Source organism: Hypomesus transpacificus, chromosome 3 (genome assembly GCF_021917145.1).
Source record: "Hypomesus transpacificus isolate Combined female chromosome 3, fHypTra1, whole genome shotgun sequence".
NCBI classification, from domain to species: Eukaryota; Metazoa; Chordata; class Actinopteri; order Osmeriformes; family Osmeridae; genus Hypomesus; species Hypomesus transpacificus.
The window spans coordinates 1,886,324-1,905,557 of record NC_061062.1 but is presented as its reverse complement, the minus strand read 5'-3'; the positions used below and the strand labels follow the sequence as shown (position 1 = coordinate 1,905,557).

The 19,234-nt window shown below is 51.1% G+C and overlaps 2 protein-coding genes across 3 annotated transcripts; one reads left to right on the top strand and one right to left on the bottom strand.

Annotated features, from left to right (window-relative positions):
- Nucleotides 1–239: 239 nt before the first annotated feature.
- Nucleotides 240–9,983, bottom strand: exoc5 (exocyst complex component 5). Its single transcript, XM_047048280.1, has 18 exons — nucleotides 9,703–9,983; nucleotides 9,134–9,228; nucleotides 8,169–8,316; nucleotides 7,516–7,710; nucleotides 5,946–6,010; nucleotides 5,700–5,728; nucleotides 5,012–5,121; nucleotides 4,300–4,344; nucleotides 3,910–4,050; nucleotides 3,742–3,824; nucleotides 3,431–3,640; nucleotides 3,078–3,225; nucleotides 2,805–2,913; nucleotides 2,532–2,652; nucleotides 2,329–2,415; nucleotides 2,125–2,233; nucleotides 1,753–1,968; nucleotides 240–1,495 (listed from the first exon to the last, which is right to left on the bottom strand). Exons 1-18 carry the CDS (start codon nucleotides 9,727–9,729, stop codon nucleotides 1,307–1,309), a joined length of 2,127 nt encoding a protein of 708 aa, XP_046904236.1. The 5' UTR covers nucleotides 9,730–9,983; the 3' UTR covers nucleotides 240–1,306.
- Nucleotides 9,984–10,062: 79 nt separating this feature from the next.
- ap5m1 (adaptor related protein complex 5 subunit mu 1) lies at nucleotides 10,063–14,770 on the top strand. Of its 2 annotated transcripts, none has more exons than XM_047049080.1 (8): nucleotides 10,063–10,264; nucleotides 10,458–11,118; nucleotides 11,303–11,458; nucleotides 11,680–11,819; nucleotides 12,149–12,234; nucleotides 12,318–12,430; nucleotides 12,547–12,643; nucleotides 12,875–14,770. In XM_047049080.1, exons 1-8 carry the CDS (start codon nucleotides 10,197–10,199, stop codon nucleotides 12,955–12,957), a joined length of 1,404 nt encoding a protein of 467 aa, XP_046905036.1. In that variant the 5' UTR covers nucleotides 10,063–10,196; the 3' UTR covers nucleotides 12,958–14,770. The 2 variants fall into 2 exon arrangements, with proteins under 2 accessions (XP_046905036.1, XP_046905029.1); XM_047049073.1 differs by having other exon boundaries at nucleotides 11,231–11,458; nucleotides 12,875–14,765.
- The last annotated feature ends 4,464 nt before the right edge of the window (nucleotides 14,771–19,234 follow it).

Sequence of the window (19,234 nt, the reverse complement as noted above, 5' to 3'; positions counted from 1 at the left end):
AGTAAACATCCAATCCCTCTTGTCTATTCTCATCCCCAAGTCTGAAGAGTAACTTTACTCTGGTAGAGACAACCCTTCCTAACTCATCCCTAAACCGATACACATTCTCACTGGAAATTAACTCTATATAAGAACTAAAACATAACCGACCCATCGCTGTAACTTGTAATAGTAAGATAAAAAATCAGCCGACATGGAGGTTAAGAGATTATAATATTAAAAGGAAAAGTATTCAGGACAAAGATAAAACAACATATTTTTAATTGAATAGATGATTAAGCTAGAGAGTGGTGGACAGGGAACAGTTTAGTAGAACAGAGAGCTTCAGGTAAGGTCTAGCAACATCAGTATACTGTCACCAAGGAAACACAGTGATGTTAACCACTCCATCAGCCCTGTGAGGCCCAGCGCCTGTCTGAGCCCTGACCCAGAAACACTGATCCAGTCCACAACGACGATCACCGAACGTCAGCCTTGCCGGATGAGTAGGGTGTTGATCTGTGCAATTACAGTGACACGTTCTCACTGACCTGCGGCCCCTGTCACCTCAGCTAGCTGCAGACCACCCTAACCCCTGACAGGTTCCCACACCTGACCTCAGTCTGGGTCGCCGCCCGCGGACCTGACCCCTGACCCCTGCTTGTGAAGTCACAAGCCAGAGGTCAGAGGTCAGGGAAGCGGTCATGTGTCTTTTCTCAGCCGGAGGACTCAGGCTAGGTCAGCGTGGGAGAACCTCGTTAAAGGTGTGTTTGGTTCCCAGTACTCTGCTCTCCTCTAACCAGGCCTGAGATTTAGAAGCTGAACCACAACTTAACAGCGTCACAGTTCGGCCCTGTGCACAAGTGCAGCCACTCGATATATTTACATATATATTTGGCACATTCAAAACAAAGAAATGTCCCTTTAAGTGACTGTCGAAACCTCAGGAATCAAAGTCTGTTTATCTGTAATAGGCCTATGCCAAACCTCTACAGTGGATGAGGGGTATTAATGTTTAGAGAACAAAAGGGATCAGTCCCATACATGTTTTGGACATCGCGGCAAAGAAATCTAAAGTAAGAACGCAAGTATCTCCAACGCAAATGGACTGATCACAGCCTCACAAGGTGGGCAAAGCTAGTGCGGGTACGTGCATCTGCTTGAGCCGGGGCATGTGTGACCCAGAAGAGACCATTCTGTGCACTGTCTGGAAGGTGCGTTCTCCAGAGCAAGGATCTCTCTGGGCCAAGTTCTACAAAGCCAGGGAGGTGGCATGATTGGACGGACGGAGGGGGATCATCAGGGTTGGGGAGCGTCTCAGGGGTCGCTAGCTAAAATGGCGTGCCAGCCGGGATGAGCGGTAGTCCACTCTGAGCTGGACGAAGGCGTGCAGCAGGTTCCTGTCCAGGCTGGTCAGCTGCTCCCCGGAGCACACCTGTTTGAGGTTGTCAGGGGCGACCACCAGGAGGTTGCAGAGCGCGTGGAGGGTGTCGAACAGCTGCAGGACCAGGGGAACCTGGAAGACAAGAAGGACACGAAGAGAAGCGTTTAGTTGTCAGACACGTGAACCAGACGCGGGGCCAAACAGCACCGTGGTCTCAGGTGAACAACTTGGGAATGGTCCTCAACTAAATTCTAACGGACCAGGAAAACAATACCAGCAACATGCACTTCTACCACAACTCCTACACCCGACCAGGCCTGACATCTCTACAGTGTGGCTTCGAGACCCAGGTCATGTGACCCCCCCCCCCCCCCCCCCCCCCCCCTCACCCGGAAGTCCTTGGCACAGCGGCGGTACTCTGCCACGTCGCAGATGGCCAGCATGCCCCCCATGGAACTGTAGCTGTACTGCTGCAGGTGCTCGTGGACCAGGCGGTGGAAGCGGATGCCCAGCTCCGTCAGCACAGTGTCCACGTTCTTCCCGTCCATCGACTTCCTGATGCGCTCCACCTGCCGGCTCACGTAGGCACCCACCTTGGAGCACGCCTGGAGAGGGGGGGGAGGTCACGGTGGATGTTTGTGTGTGTGTTAAGAAGCATTTGAGGAGGGACGTGGGTGTGTATCTGTCTGTGCATGGTTCTGGAGGTTGGCTGAAGTGGGCAGGAAGAGGGCTGTCGGTGGCATGGATATGGGATCTCTCACCGTGGTGTACTGGATCATGACGTTGTTCTCATCCTCCGGTCTGAAGTCTGTCTTCTTCTGGTCTGTCGACAGGATGTGCTTCATCTGGCCCACCATGCAGTTCAGCGTCCTGGAGACAGACAGGACACGCAGGTAAACCACAGGACATTACCGAACCGTCAACACTAGTCAGCAATACTCTGAACGCAACACCGCGGCACTGACCTGTCTATTCCTGTGTCCAGCTTCACTTCCATCTGCTCAATCACTTCCTTCTTCTTCTGCAGGCACTCAGTCAGTTTGGGGGAAGAGCTGGTGTGTAGACAATTCCAGAACAAGGTTTTACAAGCTGTTCTCCCCCCAGTATCGGGGCTGCGAGCGCCGCTGTAGCACAGAGGCCAGCGGAGAGTGGAGGGGGTCACGCTCACCTAGTCAAGGGCATGAGCTGGTCGTTGAACTGCTTGTCAAACAGATGGAAGATGGTGTTGGCTTGCTGAACCACATCCAGGAAGTACAGGTTGGCGTTCTTGGCATCTGATGAAGGAATGGCTGCAGAAGAAACAAGGAGAGGGGGAATAAACTCAACAGCTAAACCAACAAACCCACGGAATACCCCAAGCCTGAAAACCAGCTGGTTGAATCCAGCTGTTCCGAACGCCTCGCCGCAGACTTGTCCTCAGTCTGCTGGCGCCGAGACTTGCCTGAGAGGCCAATCTCCAGGGCGTAGTCGATGTGGTCCACACACAGGTGCTCCACCAGCAGCAGGAAGATGGAGAAGGCATTCTTAGGTAGGTCTGAGGGGTCGGACAGCTGGGGCCACAACAAACACACAGCCTAATTAGGTACGAGCAGGGAAACTTGAGGGCTTTTCCAGCACAACCGTCGACCAATGGATCCTGTGCCATCGTAACTCAACACAATGATTCGGCACATATCCAGTGTGTCCTGTAGGGTGCGGCGGAGCGCAGACTCACCCTGTTGCACCTCTCGAAGGCGTGGCGCGTTTCCTGAAGCAGACTGACCACCACCTCTTGGGACAGGAAAGTCTCTCCGTGGGTGTCGATGCTGGGGCCAAGCGGAAGGTTGGTGCGCTGCCTGATCCTCTCCTTCAGCTCCTGGATACTGGGGTTGCAGACAGGGCTGGGGGTCACCTCTCACAGCAGGGGGTACAGCGACACGGGGGGCGGGGAGTGAGGAGTAAAGGGTGGGGGGGAGGAGTCATGGGGGGGGGGGGGGGGGGGGGGGGGGGGGGGGGGGGGGAGTGAAGGATGGGGGGGGGGGGTTAGGGTTAGAGGGGGGGCTAGCTAGAGGTGGGGCCTCAACTCACCTGCCAGAGCCCAGGGGGCGTTTCTGGTGGTTCTTGGAGTCGTAGTAGCGCTGCAGGATCAAAGAACTGCGGCTCCGCAGGTTCTCCCTCTCCATGTCGATGTAACTCTCCAGGTAGGAGGAAAAGATGCTCTTGATCAGCTTGGACAGAAACGTGTGCTTGTCTGAGCCCAGGTTGAACTCCGTCAGCTTGGCAGCCAAGGCCGTGGTTCTGAAGACGAACAGGGTTTGTGAGTTTCCTGACGGTTGGGAAGAGGGTTGGTACCAGGTGAAGTCGACTCCGAGGCATAAAGGGTAGAGTATCCGTCTCACCTGGTGTAGAGGTCGTAGAGGTTCTTGAGGTATTGTTCGACGTCAGAGTGACGAGTCTCATCCAGTTTGTTCCTCACATGGGTCTGAAAACACACAGATTCTCACTGAATCAACTGTCAAATAAATGTTGTTTTTTAAACTTCAAACTATTATATATAAATGACAAACCTGCAGTTTGTTCTCAAATATGTTCTGGATGAGTTTGGCCATGACAGTCTCCGGGCTAGAGAACACCTCCCCCACCTGCTTGTTGACCTGCTGACACAGCTGGGCAGTGTCCTCGAACACATCACCCCTCACGTACGCCCCCTGGACACACACGCACAGGCACACACACGTTACCCCTGGGGCTGCGGAAGGCTCCAGAGCCCCCAGTACAGTAGTGTTGTAACACAGCAGGCACTACAGTAAGGAGTCTATGTCATGATTCCTTTTCTCTGTTTGACTGCTTGATGTGTTACATTTAGCAGTATTACCATTCTAAAGCGACTGTAACATATTGACATATTATCATTATTATTCTGATGAACAAGTCTTCACTGGGTCCCACGTCCTCACCTCCTGACATTGCTTGATGTAGACGTCGACACAGTGAGCGTAGCCCTGTAACAGAGAATCACACAAGAGACTAGCACGCTGTAACAGAGAATCACACAAGAGACTAGCACGCTGTAACAGAGAATCACACAAGAGACTAGCACGCCTGCTACACTGCTGAACTTCATATACTAACTTGATATATACATGTTTATAAGCTCAAATTTCAATGGCATCAGGAATAGGACGTTATGCAACAACAAAAATTATATATATACATGGACTACATGTGTTGATGTGTGGGTGGGTAGTGGGGTCATGTGTTGATGTGTGGGTGGGTAGTGAGGTCATGTGTTGATGTGTGGGTGGGTAGTGGGCTCATGTGTTGATGTGTGGGTGGGTAGTGGGGTCATGTGTTGATGTGTGGGTGGGTAGTGGGGTCATGTGTTGATGTGTGGGTGGGTAGTGGGGTCATGTGTTGATGTGTGGGTGGGTAGTGGGGTCATGTGTTGATGTGTGGGTGGGTAGTGGGGTCATGTGTTGATGTGTGGGTGGGTAGTGGGGTCATGTGTTGATGTGTGGGTGGGTAGTGGGGTCATGTGTTGATGTGTGGGTGGGTAGTGGGCTCATGTGTTGATGTGTGGGTGGGTAGTGGGCTCATGTGTTGATGTGTGGGTGGGTAGTGGGCTCATGTGTTGATGTGTGGGTGGGTAGTGGGGTAGCTGTGGGTCACCTTGAAGTGGAGGAGGACGGCAGCCACCTCCCGCATGCGCCCAATCTCCCCCCGACGCTGGGCCGCCGTGAAGTCCTGGATCAGCTGACGCTCCAGGTCATGGTACTTACCTGGACACACACACACAGGGTCACACACACACACACACACAGGGTCACACACACACACACAGGGTCACACACACACACACACAGGGTCACACACACACACACACACACACACACACACAGGGTCACACACACACACAGGGTCACACACACACACAGGGTCACACACACACTCACAGGGTCACACACACACACAGGGTCACACACACACACAGGGTCACACACACACACAGGGTCACACCCACACACATACAGGGTCATGGGCTGTCTGGGTCAGGCAGATTGGCATGTCTTCCACTAGACAGTCGTGCCCTTGTAACTTTGACTGGCTGGCATCACAAGACCCAGACTGAATGCCGTTAGGATTGGACACTCTCGAGGAGAGTGCTCAATCGTCTCATTTCAGAGAGGAATGTTCATTTTACAGTTCTCCTATATTGGCCCAAATGGGTGGACTGGTTTTTCGCTTTCTGGCAAAGATTGCTCCCCCCCTTTGTTCCCCTCTGTGATGCACATTATGTTGCCTCTTGGTATGAAATGCACTAAATAACGTTTGACTTGATTTGAATGCAGTCACTCACTTGCTATCTTGGCTTTGACGTCTGCAAACCTGGAAGAACAAAAACACGAGCGCTCATCAGAGATACTCTGGAGATCAACTTTCCTACGTTCTGCCCGCCAGTGAGTTTAGTGAAGTACAACGTTTTTAATCACGTAAATGATCTAGCTGAAAATCACTGTGCTAGGTTTTTGATTGGGGGTCACAGAGCATGTCCAGAGACCACAAGCAGCACCTGTCCCTCTGACTGCCTTCAAAGCCATCTCACCTGTCAAACGGCAGCTCCTGGGCAATGAGATGCAGCTTCTGAATGATATCAGCTGCCTCCTTAATCTGGAGAGAACAAGAGAGAGAGAGAACGAGAGAGAGAGAACGAGAGAGAGAACGAGAGAGGATGCGACAAAGAGAGAGAGAGAGAGTTAGACAGGCAAACAGAGCGGGCCGGCCGCCTGCAGCATCATCAGCTCCACCGTGGGGATGAACATCTTAAAGCAGCTCTCCTCCACCTGTCTGTGTTCTCCACGGAGCTGATAAGGAGCAGGCACTGCTCACCTGAGCGTCCAGCAGCACTGACTTAGCATCGCATCACTCTGCACTGGAGATGCCTCCTCTCAATGGCCTGTAATCCCACCGGAGCCTAAATCGCCTTCAATAATCTGTCCTGGGGGGGGGGGGGGGGGGGGGGGGGGGGAGGGGCGCTACGGAAAGCCCCCCCCCCCCCCCCCCTCGCACACTTCCCTCCCCCCGACACACAGGGCGGCAGACACCCCCCAGACCCCAGAAAGGCCCGCCGTCCGCAACTCTTCTGTTCCCGCCACTGCCTGCCTCAGCTAACATCATTACTCCGCTCCCGTGAGGAGGATCCTGCCTTTCTGCTCGGCGAAGGTTTTCTAAGTATCTGTCCCCCAGCTAAGATTAGCTAAATCCCATGTAAGTAATGTAGCCGTCTCCCTGCAGTCAGGGTTTAGCAGCACTTGTCTCCACACTGGCGGCCCAGCCCTCCCTTTCAGAAGGATTAACGGAGCCTTTCCCCTTCAGCTCTTCACGCGCAGCCTCCCCCTCTCTCCCTCCATACCCTCGTCTGGAGGTACGCTCAGGAAGAAAAAGAAGAATCTGTTCCGATATTCCCGCCCGCTACTCCGGAAGCTGAGCTTCCCATCTCCGGCTCCCGTCTCTGAGATTGACCTGTGGACTCCCTGCCCCGGTAATGACGTTCCTCGTACCCGCGGTTAATTGAGAAAATCCCAGATGTTCCTAAACCAGCTAAAATACTCGACTATCAAACTTTGTAGCATCAATGATAGGGTTGCCTGGTTGATATCAAGTTTATTGACGAGGCCTGGTCTACTGGTAATCCCAAATGGATGTTTATCTGCAACTAGGAATGTGCATAATTATCCGCATAATTTAACCGACAATACACACTTTTACCGGTTAATGCTATTGGTTACACAATGTTGCCAATTAAGCGACAATTTTGCAAGATTTAGAAACTTTGCACTGTCAAAATGTCAAAAAAAGTCGTACTTAGCAACTACCGACAAATGTTGCCACTTTCTGCTACTTTGGCAATCTTTTTTTTTGTTGTTGAGCAGCAAAATAACTAATGGTACTTTCGTGTTGTTGTTGTAGCCTCTAATCATGTAGGTACAGTCAGCAGTCTAGGATTCAAGGTTGTTTTAGTTTTGTTAATCTGTGGATATTTATGCTGCTATTAAAAAGCAACCACTTATGGGGGTGGAATATGTTTTCTGTAATGTTTTAATTTATTTTTTATTTCACAGACACTTGTTTTTTTTCACTTTTCAATACATAGTGGGTGGCTGAAATGTGCTGACCTTCTCTGGGTTGTTGAAGACATCGCTGCGTAGCTCCCCGTCCAGGAACTCGTTAAAGTAGGTCATGAGGCGTTGGGCCTCCACAGCCCTCTGTCTGGGTGTGTTCACCCCTTCCAGCTGGTCGCCAAGGTGACACACCTTGGTGGCCACATAGCTGATGTGCTCGTCCAGCTCCTGGAAGTGTTGAAAGGCAACCTGCAAGGAGACAGAAAAAGGATAGTCTAATTTAGTATATCAGACTACTAGTTCCTTCTGATTACATTTACATTGAGTCATTTAGCAGACGCTCTTATCCAGAGCAATTTACAGGAAGTACAGGGACATTTCCCCCAAGGAAAGAAGGGTGAAGTGCCTTGCTAATGTCACAATGTCATTTTTGCAGGGCCGGGAATCGAACCTGCAACCTTCTGATTAATAACCTGCTTCCCTAACCGCTCAGCCATCTGATTCACAAGGGGGGACTATTTACTACACTTAATACTAGATTACTTCTAGACCACTCCACTTCTAGACCCCCCACCAAAATTGAGACAATTTCTCAATTTTCTGCGTTATTCTGATTGCCTAGTATGATTGAGTCACTGCCCCGTGTTACGAAATGCGTCCCATCGTAGCCTCCGGAAGGCGTGGGTGTATCAGGCCTTGCAGATCACCTGGTTGCTTCTCTGCAGGTCCTGCACTTTGTGGGCAAACTCCTTGGCTTCCCGGTGGCACTGCTGCTCCAGTTTCTCCACCCTCCGCTGGATCTTCTCATCCAGATGCTTCAGTTCCTCGATGTGGTTCTCAAACTCCTCCAGCAGCCTACACACACAGGGGGGGAAAGCAAACACGTTCACCGACTAGATTTCGAGATCGGCGTTCTTGTTGATCAACAGTAAATGAAGGCTTACAGTTTGGAGGACTTGGGTAATGCAGGGTTAAATCTGTCCCACTAACCCCATACACTGACAGCTAATGGATATAAATAGTAGGTTTGGGTGTTTAATTTCTGGGTCCCCAGATTTAAGAAGCTCTCAAACTGGAAGCTTCGTCAGCTGTATTTAAGTGCCATCAGGACGGCAGAGTAAACGTTCTAAGTCAGCACCATATTTCACTGTAGTATGAAACATCCCAAACTGATGAGTGTATAATCTCTCGACTAATTCCCCCGGCACTGGGTACAGCTTAAGGCCACCGTCCATCTCTTCCAAACTCCCGAGGCTCTCATCTCTCCTTCCTTCTGTCAGTAACTATGTGACTCACAGCCTGGTGGGCTCTGGAGATGCTGTGCACCTCTTACTTTGCCTCCACAAGCTTTAGATGGAGCTTGCAACACAGCTGGGGAAAGCGCTTTGAGAACGGCAAAGATAAGGCTGGACGTAGCTAGCTGTATTGTATTTCTTTTGATAGGGCAGTAAAAAAAATATTTAAAGGCTGAATTTGAGGACTGGTTTAAGTTTAGAAAAAAAAAAGTCAAACTGAAATGTCCATGATAAGCCCCAATCTATGAAGAAGGCATTGAAAGATGAGGTTTGGCTCAAGCTTACAGCTTTAGAAAGAGCTAATTTAATTTAAGAGTCGGGGTGGAATGGGCAACACAAAAGTACTCTAATTGACAATAAATACAGTCTCCCTTTACCTCTTGGGATCAAAGGCCTCTGCGCCACCTTTGGAGCCTCCTCCTGGAGTTCTCCAGGCTAACCTCTCTATGTATTCATCTGCATCAAAGGGCTCCTAGGGGGTCAAACACAGTGTGGAGTAAAGTTCCTGTTGCCACAGCATACAAAGGCATGGACAAATTGTGTATCTACCCTTATCGTTGCAGCTAGACTGGCTAGCTGACATTATTACGCTGGACTCAATAGCTGGCTAGATAGAGTCTTAATGTGAACGTACTCAGTAAAAAACTGTGGTATTGTATGAAGATGCAATTCGTTGTTGGTGCAAGTGATATCCAGTTATGGCACGGACTGTTCTCAGATGTAAGAAGCCATTAATCATTATAGCATGCTCATTAGCTTTTAATCGTGGCTGTTCTGTCCTGAGTTCAGCTTTACATGATAGAGGTGGATAGCTAACTAGCTAAATGACCCAACCCCATCTTAGATTAACTGCCTCTACTAGCACCAGTTAGCTAGTTAGCCTTCATGCTTGCTAGCTAGCTACACCCACAGGTCAGAGAAAACACACAGTCACACATCTACTTACCTCAAACAGTTGAGCAGTTGTTGCCATTTTGGATCTTCAACTCTCAATATAAAATATTGCAGTTTAGTCGTTAGTTAAGTTAAAAGGCAAAACAGCCAACAGCCAGATCAGCTGAATTTGGGCAATACTGTCCTTTGTTGTTGACAGCTAGCTTGCTAGCTAACTGTTTCAAGCTTCCTGTTTAGAGAAAAGGGTGGGGATATTTGCTTGCGGTCATATGGCCTCAGTATACCCGGTCAGTCCCACGGTGCACCGTGTTGCCACCGAAAGATTTCCAATCGGACGACTGGACGTCTACGAATTTGTAATACAAAACGAACAACCTCACTGTTCTTGTACGCATGCTCACCAGTCTTGTGATGTGTGGTGCTTGTCACATGACAGCTAAAGAAGGAAGTGCTTTGAAACTCAAGCTAATTTAATGTTAAATACATAGTAATCTACTATTTATCACAGACAATTCCTTCTGATGACAGTTCTTCTTTTCTAGCCAAATGAGCGTGCGAGCATTATGGATTATATCTCACGAGAAAGGAGAATCTGTCACAGTGCGTTTTTCAAGGTTTGTGATTGTATTTTGAAATGGTAGCTAAATTTGCGGGTTGAGCCAAAATATAATTGTCCGTTTATAAGCAAAAACGTTTAACCTGCTTGTAACTTTGACTGTATATTACTGAAAAGCATAATTTCTACACCCATAGTTTTACCGTGGCATGTCTGTCGTAAACATTTGATCGTTCTGTTCTTTCAAACAGGCGGTATCCAACTGTAGAACAGCGTGCTAAGTGTCTGGCCGGCTCCCGGCACGTGTCTGTCCCCGAGGATGCTACTGTGCTCCAGCTCCTGCTCACGGAGCTGGGGCTCGCTGATCTCGACAAGCCTTTTGTGGCAGCGCGGGATGACTGCCTCTATCGCCAGCGCCAACCAGCCCTGGAGCTGCACGTGGAGGGCGCTGGAGGAGGGGTCCTCTGGCCGGTGCTGGCCATCCCACAGGGGCCTCTGATCCTGGCCTGTCTGCCCCTGATTGATGCCCCTCCAGAGCCTCGCCCCCCTCTGTCCAGCCTGTTCTCTGTCTCCCAGGGCCTCGCACTGTTAACAGGCTTACAGACCTTCCTCTGCGGGTCTGGGGGTAAAGCAGACAGCGAAGGGCTGGCGTCTCGCCTGGCCGCCATGCCTTCCGTCCTACTGCAGGTCTGCCCCCTGGGGACCCCGCTGGGGGCCCCTCAGACGGGGGCCCCGCCCACTGCAGCTGTTCCCACTCCTGCAGGGGCCCAGAAGCAGCCCGCCTGGAAGACGGGACTGCACCGCGGCAAGGCCGTGGTCAACGTCGACCTGAAAGAGGTGGTGCGTTCCATGCAGTATGGAAACCAAAGCAGACAGGACCTCTGGGATGTCTATGGCACAGTCACTACTAAGGTTAGCAGAGGATTGTGTCAGAGCTCTGGAACTCTCTCAGTCCGTACTCCTATATTTTTTTTTAAGATATTACTGGTTGTGATGACCTCTTCTCTGCCCTTTGTCCCCTTAGTGTGAAGTAGAGGGGGTTCTTCCCAACGTGACGGTCACTCTCACCCTGCCTCCAAACGGCTCCCCTCTGCAGGATATCCTGGTTCACCCCTGTGTGACCTCACTGGACGCCAGCATCCTGACGGCAAGCAGTGTGGACGACTCCGACAGCTCCGCTTTCTCCGGACCCTACAAGTTCCCCTTCTCCCCTCCCATAGAGCCATTCAGGCTCTGCAGCTACACGTCGCAGGTGAGGGGGCGTTGGGGTAGGTGAGGGGGCCTTGGGGCAGGTGAGGGGGCAGTGGGGCTGGTGATGAGGCGGTGAGGGGGTGAGAGGGCGGGTGAGGGGGCGGTGGGGCAGGTGAGGGGGCGGTGGCCAACGCTTGGGGTTCTATTTCTCTCCCTCGCGATGCAAAGGAGTTGTGAGGGGCGTGTGAGTCCTCGGGCTGACAAGATATGGTGTTCTCCCAGGTCCCCGTTCCGCCTATCCTCGGCTCCTACCAGCTGAGGGAGAAGGAGAACCAGCTACGTCTGGCTGTGAGCCTGAAGCTGCATGAGAGCGTGAGGAACAGCTTTGAGTACTGTGAGGCTCACCTTCCCTTCTTCAACAGGTAACACAGAACATCTGGGGTGCCCTGGTAGCTCTCAGGATAGGTGTGTGTAGTACAGTGTAGGCTGAGGCCTCATAGCAGCAGCCTGGGGCTTTGGCTGCATGTCTCCTTGCCTTGTCTGTCACACTTCTCTTAAAACTGTCAAATAAAGCATGAGAAATGCCCCCCCCCCCCCCCCCCCGACAAAAAAAACATGTAAAATAAAACGTCTGTCAGACGATACATTACACCATATCCCATTGGAATGGCACCCACAACAGGAGAGCAAGAGATAAGTAACCTAGCTGCTAATGTGTTGTGTTGACTCTGTGGGTTGTGTGTCTGTGCAGGGATCAGATGGGCAGTGTGGATGTGAAGGTGAGCTCTGGGCTGCTGGAGGTGTCCAAAGAGAAGAGCCTACTGGTCTGGGTCATCGGTAAGTTCCCCTTTGACAGCTGCAACTGGAGTACCAGTCCTCCTGAGGCGCCTCAGTGGCTGTTTTCACTCTCCTCTCTTCAGGACAAAAGTTCCCCAAGTCCCGGGAGGTGACTCTTGAAGGAAGGGTGACTTTTACAGGGCAGCCACCGGGACCAACTGACCCACTGTGCACAGGACTCACTGCATACATCAAAGTACGACAATCTATCATGCATACGCTCATAATCTCAATGACGAACAGCTTTTTACGGCTGTTTTTCATCCCCATTCCAACTGGGAGTGCTTATTTGCAGTCTTCCGTGCTTTGTAGCTGTATTTTCGGGTTCCAGACCTGACCCTGTCTGGATGTTGTGTGGATCAAAACTCTGTCCAAGTCTACTCCTCAGTCAAACCCAGGATCATAACATGTGAGTGTTCACTGTTGGAGGTCTGAGTGTGGGATTTCTGGTGATAATAAATGCACAGATAAATACCCATCAGAAGGAAGATGGACTGTTCCTTTTTGTCACTGATCCGGCCGTGCCCCAGCTTAAGGTTTTGTTTTTGTGATTTCATATGTTTTGGTTTCTGGAACCCTCCTTGCCTCTCCTTGTGTTTGAGTCCTCTCCTGCACTCTGACGCCTCTCTCCTTTCTGCAGCTCGCGAGCTGTTGTCCTCAGAGTACTACATCTGGAACTCGACTGGTTCTGCTCCGGTGTCGTCGGGTCACATGATGCTGTAGGACCGACCAGGAAGAGAGAGCTTGGTGGACATTATGGTGCCCGCTACTGGGACAAAAACACAGACTATGAAATCACGTGAGAAAATGTGCTTTTTAAAAAGAGATCACGTTAAACTGTATGTCAGAGAACGATTAGGAGGAGAAACACTGAGGGGATTTGATCGTCAGGTAAGCATAAACAAGCCCCTATTTGTAGTAAACACCACTTCATTCGGTCCATATCTTTGTATAAAATAAAGTTTCTTATTGCTGCTCCAGTGACCTGCCCCTGGTCTTAAAGTCCTTTCATCCCTCCGCCCTTTTCTCTTTCTCAAGCCTCGTCCGTAGCCCAGCACCCTTTTAGACAGAGGGGCCACCCCTCCCATGACAGTCCCACTTCACTGCCTCTCCATCAGATGGATAATTAGCAGCTGGGGCCATGTCCCAGTCTGTGTCTGGGGCCAAAGGGCCAAGGGGCTTGGCCTGTGAAAGGGAAGGCTGGTCTGGGCTGTGCTTGGGCCACAATGGGCTCCTCTGGAGAACTTGCAGGGCTCCTCGGTCCCCCTTTTGACCCGTCTTGCCTGTCAGCCAGCAGCCTCTTCAGACAGCCTCTCCAGGCCGACGTGGAGGAACGACCCTCCCTCCAGGACGCTCCTCCCCAGTCAGCTGGGCACATCACAGGCTAATTGAAGGAGCTAGTTGTTCAGACGGGGTAGGTGATGGGGCCCTCTTGAAATATGACGGGAGAGCATTGTGATTTAAAATACAAAATAACTTTCCAAAGTATAATCTAGATGCCTATGTTACCAAAACCTTGTCTTCAGTGTTAAAAAACGAAACAAAAACCCAGTGGGATTGGTGCCATGTCAGTAACATCAACAGACAGACATGTGAATAGCTAGCAGCTGTAGGGTTAAATCAGCTGGAGATGACCTTCCACTGTGTTGTCCACAGCAGCTAGCCTTCTCCCAGTTCTCCTTTGTGCTTCCCATGCCTCTCCTGCCCCCTCGCTGGTGCAAACGCCACGTTCTCACGTGGATTTCCACCCACAAGACTGACCGTGACCAATCCCCTGTCAGTTGGAACCAATTGCTCACATGGCATCCGTCACCTTCTTGTTCTGTGACCGTGTGGTGTGGCAGACACCCGGACCTCAGTGCTCCCTCCCCGTCCGCCCCGTCCATTTGGCTTTAAGACCTAGTGTGTAGAGGCACTGAACTGGAAAAGGAGAAGGTTTTTTGTGTGTTTTTTTTAAGGGGCCCCATCAGTCAGTGGTCACTCAGCCCGGCTCCTGAAGTCTGTCCAGTTCTCTTTACGGCAGACTTTGCTTGGTTGAACACGTCTTGCTCAATAGATGGGCCCGTTTTAATGAGCTTCTTTGCTCTACTGCTTTGCATCCACATCATTGGGCACAAAGCACCTCATCTGAAAACGATAGCTTATTGCATTTGTTGGACTTAGGGATGTAATGAATGTGATGCATATTAATTTTCCTTCAGAAAGATAAGACAAGAGTCGGCAATTACTTAGACTTCCAAAATTATTAACATTCACTGATGACCTTTGGACATTAATGTTACTGGGAAGACGTGATTAAATATAGTTTCTTGTGAAACTATCCAATAATGACACCATGTGGTGGAATATAATATAACAGTTTTTGTGATAAAATTTGCTCACACATTTTAATACCATGAAATATAAATCCACATAAAAAAAGAAATAAACTGTCTTGGTGTCACACGTTGGTATTGTCTTTAGATGTATTGTGCTGCGTAGGCTCCATCAGGCCTCCGGCCTGGTCTGTCCTCACTGCCAGGGGCCTCAGGTGGTCCGTAGCTGCCCAGTCCTCCTCTCCTCCTCTCCAGCCTGTTGAGAGCTCACATCAGGGCCTCCTTAGAGGAGGAGAGCAGCAGGGCGATGAGCAATTTCCTGTTTCAGAGACACTTGAGGAGCCACAGATCTTTCTATTTCTGCAGGGAATTGGCGGACCTTTACGTTTCTGAAGGACTCTTCAGTTCCTTCTTCTCGTTCATGAATAATTGATCAAAGTATTTTCGGACCGATTTTGTGATGCATTCTCTTTTGCGGATAATTAGAAGAATAGTTGAAGATATGTGGACACTTGCATTATACACATTTATATAAGGTTGTTTTGGACACTTCTCTCCTTTCTAGAAGCCTAAAACAGATGAACCCATGACAGACACACACAGCATCGTCAAATACAGAGTGTACTCGCTTACTAAACATTGGCACAAACACGTTACACAGTCCTCATTCAGTGTCACACTGGAACCCCTTGAGGGCGCCATCGACTGTTATTTTTTTAGGAATATTTTATCTAAATAGCTTAGCGCCGTAGCATCATCAAGAAGTGTGTTTTCAGAGTGGAATACAGCTCAACACCACCACCACGTCTGCTGCCTGCTGTCCATGACAGCCACCTTCTGAGGTAACTAGACTGTACTGAGGTTTTAACACCAAATGATCCAGATTTACCCAAAAACTCCTATTCTAACTCAGCGTCCCAAATCCCTCTCCTCCCCTGACAGATGCCTCTAACCCCCCCTCTGCCCTCCTGCTTGCCTCCCAGGCCCTCACGCCACACGTTCCAGCCAGACCCCTCAGTCTTCGCTAATGAACCGGAGTGGCCGGTACCACCCTTCTTGTTCCAGTCCAGCATCCAGGGGAAGTGCTCCCCAGTGGGCCTTGTGTGCCCCGTCTGCCTCCCTGTCTCTGCTGTCCAGTCCTCGGTCGAGTGCAGCCTGCCGCCAACCAGACCTCCACAGATCAGATCCTTGTCCCTGGCTGGGGGTGTGGAGGGGGCCTGGCTGGGGGTGTGGAGGGCCTGGCTGGGGGTGTGGAGGGCCTGGCTGGGGGTGTGGAGGGGGCCTGGCTGGGGGTGTGGAGGGGGCCTGGCTGGGGGTGTGGAGGGGGCCTGGCTGGGGGTGTGGAGGGGGCCTGGCTGGGGGTGTGGAGGGGGCCTGGCTGGGGGTGTGGAGGGGGCCTGGCTGGGGGTGTGGAGGGCCTGGCTGGGGGTGTGGAGGGGGCCTGGCTGGGGGTGAGGAGAGGGCCTGGCTGGGGGTGTGGAGGGCCTGGCTGGGGGTGTGGAGGGCCTGGCTGGGGGTTCCCCCTGTTCTGCTCCAGGGGAGGGGGTGTCAGTTGGAGTTCCCTGGGGTCGATGCTCTCTCCCCTAGCCTCGTCCCAGAAGATGTCCCTCTCTGTGGGTCTGCTCACGACACGCAGCCTCTGCATCCCCTCCCCGTCGTCTGCCACGACGACCACAAGACACACCGGCATTCCAGTCATTACAGAGTTTGGATTAGTGGTAACCTGTTGGGGCTGACTGGATGTAAAGGAGGTGGTTTGTGTGTCTCACCGTTATCTGTGTAGACGACCCTGCCCCGTGCTCTCCGCTCGCGGGCGCGCCTCTGGTGGGCTCGGCGTCGCAGCTGCGTCTGCCGACTGAGAGCTGTCTGGGCCTGCAGGACATCTCCCTACACCCACACACCCATCAGCTCCAACACTGTTTCAAAAATCTCCACCCCCATTGTGTCATACATTATAAGCATTTTCAGCAAATGATGTTTTAGACTTTGAAGCATGACAGGTGTCAGGTGTGTAGGTGGTGGTGTGACAGGGTTTCCAGCTGCAGGTATTCGCTGTCTCTCCTACCCCGAGCAGAGGGAGAGTCATGGCAGTAGCCCACCCCCCTTTCTACTCCATCAGTGTTTTAATCAGGTCCACTGAGAAAAGCCCTGCATCAAAGCTCACCAGCTGTCTGTCTCTCTCTCTCTTCCTCTTCTCTCTCTTCCTCTTGTGTCTGTCTCTCGCCATTGTCTTTTTTCTTTTTCTCCCTCATCTCTCAGCCTCTCTTTCCCTCTTCTTTGTCTGTCTCCCTTTCCATCTTGTCTGTCTCTCTCTTTCTCAATCTCCCTGTTCTTCTCCTTCATAGACGTGTATAATGAAACCAAAACCCTCATTCGATTATGGAGGTTCGGCACGGTCTGAATGATCAAACCTTTTCCCCTCCCTGAACGAAGGTCCAGCTGGCCTAAACTAGTCGTGGTTCTGAGGATGACAGAGTACTGTGCCAGGATGTTCATCTGATGTGTCCCTACCTGCATCCTCCTGCTGAAGCCACCGTGTCCCTCCAGACTGGGGGTAGAACAGGGGAGAACACCCCCACCTGTGAGGTCCCTGTCCTGAGACAAGAAACATGTCCTCTCATCGTACCCTCACGTCACACAAACAGACAGGTGACAGATACTCAGTGACGTGTGTTTTGTTACCCAGGCCTTCTGATTGGCAGCAGCCGCAAGCCCAATGTGAGGGGCCATTGGTTGTAAAGCCTGAGGGGAGATGATGATTGGATGGTTGTGGGCGAATCGCAGACACACATAATGAGACGGCACTCCTTCTCCAGAGTCCCTAATAACACTAACTTAGACACTAAGATCATTTTGCCGTGCTGACCTGCTGTCTTCGCGGAGGATGAGAATGAATGATGCTTGAAAGGTTGTTTTGACTCTGAGGGAGGTTGCTTGCAAATGATGACTCTGGCATACACACACACACACATTTTAACACACACAAGACATTTAACTGATTTGAAAAATCAAAAGCTCTACCTCCGGGGTAGCGTAAGGTGGATGAAACACATTCCATAAGCTGCCATGATGACCGAAAGACACATCAGGATTCAAATCATTACGGCTTGTGGATCAATGACACAGTACGAGGTGGTTTGTACGCTAGCTTTAGACATGTTCTGACCTGTAGGGAGCGTCAGGAGACGTTTGTTCTCGTCCGGTCTGAGAGGAGGCAGCTGGGCAGTCCTGAATCCCAGAGCTCCTTGCTGCAGCTCCCGGGAGGAGGGCAAGGCAGGGTGGCTGGCCTGCTGCTCCTGTAGACCCAGGCTGTGGCAGGGGGCTACCTGACACAGCCTGGGTCTGGATCCTGCGGAGCCCATGCTGCACCAGCTGAGCCCTGAGGACGAGCCAGCAGGGGGAGGGTTGGCCTTCTCTCGTTTTCTTTTAAAAGATTTTAAAAAGTTTTTTATCCGGATCAGAGTCGACTGAGCTTTTTATCACCTTTCTCTGTTTTCTCAGTCGCTGTTCCGGCGCTCCGTGTTCCAGCTGTTTGAGAGTCTTTCCTCGAAGGTGAAACTTCCTGTCCCTTGGCCTGTTGTGAGTGACATCAAGAGTTACAGAGTAACCACAGGCTCCTCATCCGGCCAAGCTCTGCCCCTTTGCTCCTTCACGTGTCACTCATGTCCCAGTCCACTTCCAATCCCGCCCAGCGAGGACCCGGTCTCTCTGTCCAGGATCTGCCTGATGCATCTGCACTAACGCGGGAAACAGTTTGGCTCGTGGTTTAAACAAGAGGCAGGCGTTCCGTCCCTGTCAACAGACTTCACTTCCTCATTATAATGAGACTGGTTTCTATGGTAACTCTCCCCACAGGTTACTTTGTAACTCTGTAAAGTTAATGCTTGAAAGACCCTGTCCTCCTTCCCTCTGTGACTGCCCAGGCATGGGGGGGAGAAGATGGCGGTGATGTTTTGAGGGCCTTCTTAGCGTGTGGAATAAGTGACAGATCTCCAGACAGGGCAGACTAGGACTGTGCTCATTTAAGGAGGAGAGATTTCCTATCTCACCGTGTGAATCTACTACTGCTGTTTGAACCGTGAAGTACCCAAGCAAGTGGCATAACAGAACCCCCTGTCAACACCCCCCCCCCCCTCATCCTCCCATCTTTTCTCGCTCATTTGGTTTAATAGGCCAGCCACAACAATGTGTCTATCTGAATCTGTCACTTCAGCAAATGCTTCATTAGGAGCCCTGTCTCAGAGACACCCCAGTGCTTCTCATGGAACAGGATTCTGAAGCTCGAGGGAGAGAGGGAGGGAGAGCGTGACAGAGAGAGAAGGGGAGACAGTGATGGAGAGAGAAGGGGAGAGAGTGATAGAGAGAGAAGGGGAGACAGTGATGGAGAGAGAAGGGGAGAGAGTGATAGAGAGAGAAGGAGAGACAGTGATGGAGAGAGAAGGGGAGAGAGTGATAGAGAGAGAAGGGGAGACAGTGATGGAGAGAGTGATAGAGAGAGAAAGGGAGAGAGTGATAGAGAAAGGGAGAGAGTGATAGAGAGAGAAAGGGAGACAGTGATGGAGAGAGAAAGGGATTGAGTAAGAGGAAAGAGGAAGAAGGAGTTGTGAGGGAGAGGCTCGCATTTCTTCCAACATAAAACTCAAAATGTCCCAACAAGACTATTCTGATATAGAACCCACCCCGTT

Bases quoted from the DNA above. Each gene is read 5' to 3' on its own strand.
- exoc5 (XM_047048280.1), bottom strand. From the start codon at position 9,729: ATGGCAACAACTGCTCAACTGTTTGAG. The intron at 5,122-5,699 runs GTGAGTGACTGC...GTGTGTGTCCAG, and splicing joins CGTCAAAGCCAAGATAGCAA to GTAAGTACCATGACCTGGAG. The intron at 3,825-3,909 runs GTTTGTCATTTA...GTGTGTTTTCAG, and splicing joins TATTTGAGAACAAACTGCAG to ACCCATGTGAGGAACAAACT.
- ap5m1 (XM_047049073.1), top strand. From the start codon at position 10,197: ATGAGCGTGCGAGCATTATGGATTATATCTCACGAGAAAGGAGAATCT. The intron at 11,459-11,679 runs GTGAGGGGGCGT...GTGTTCTCCCAG, and splicing joins TCTGCAGCTACACGTCGCAG to GTCCCCGTTCCGCCTATCCT. The intron at 12,644-12,874 runs GTGAGTGTTCAC...TCCTTTCTGCAG, and splicing joins CAAACCCAGGATCATAACAT to CTCGCGAGCTGTTGTCCTCA.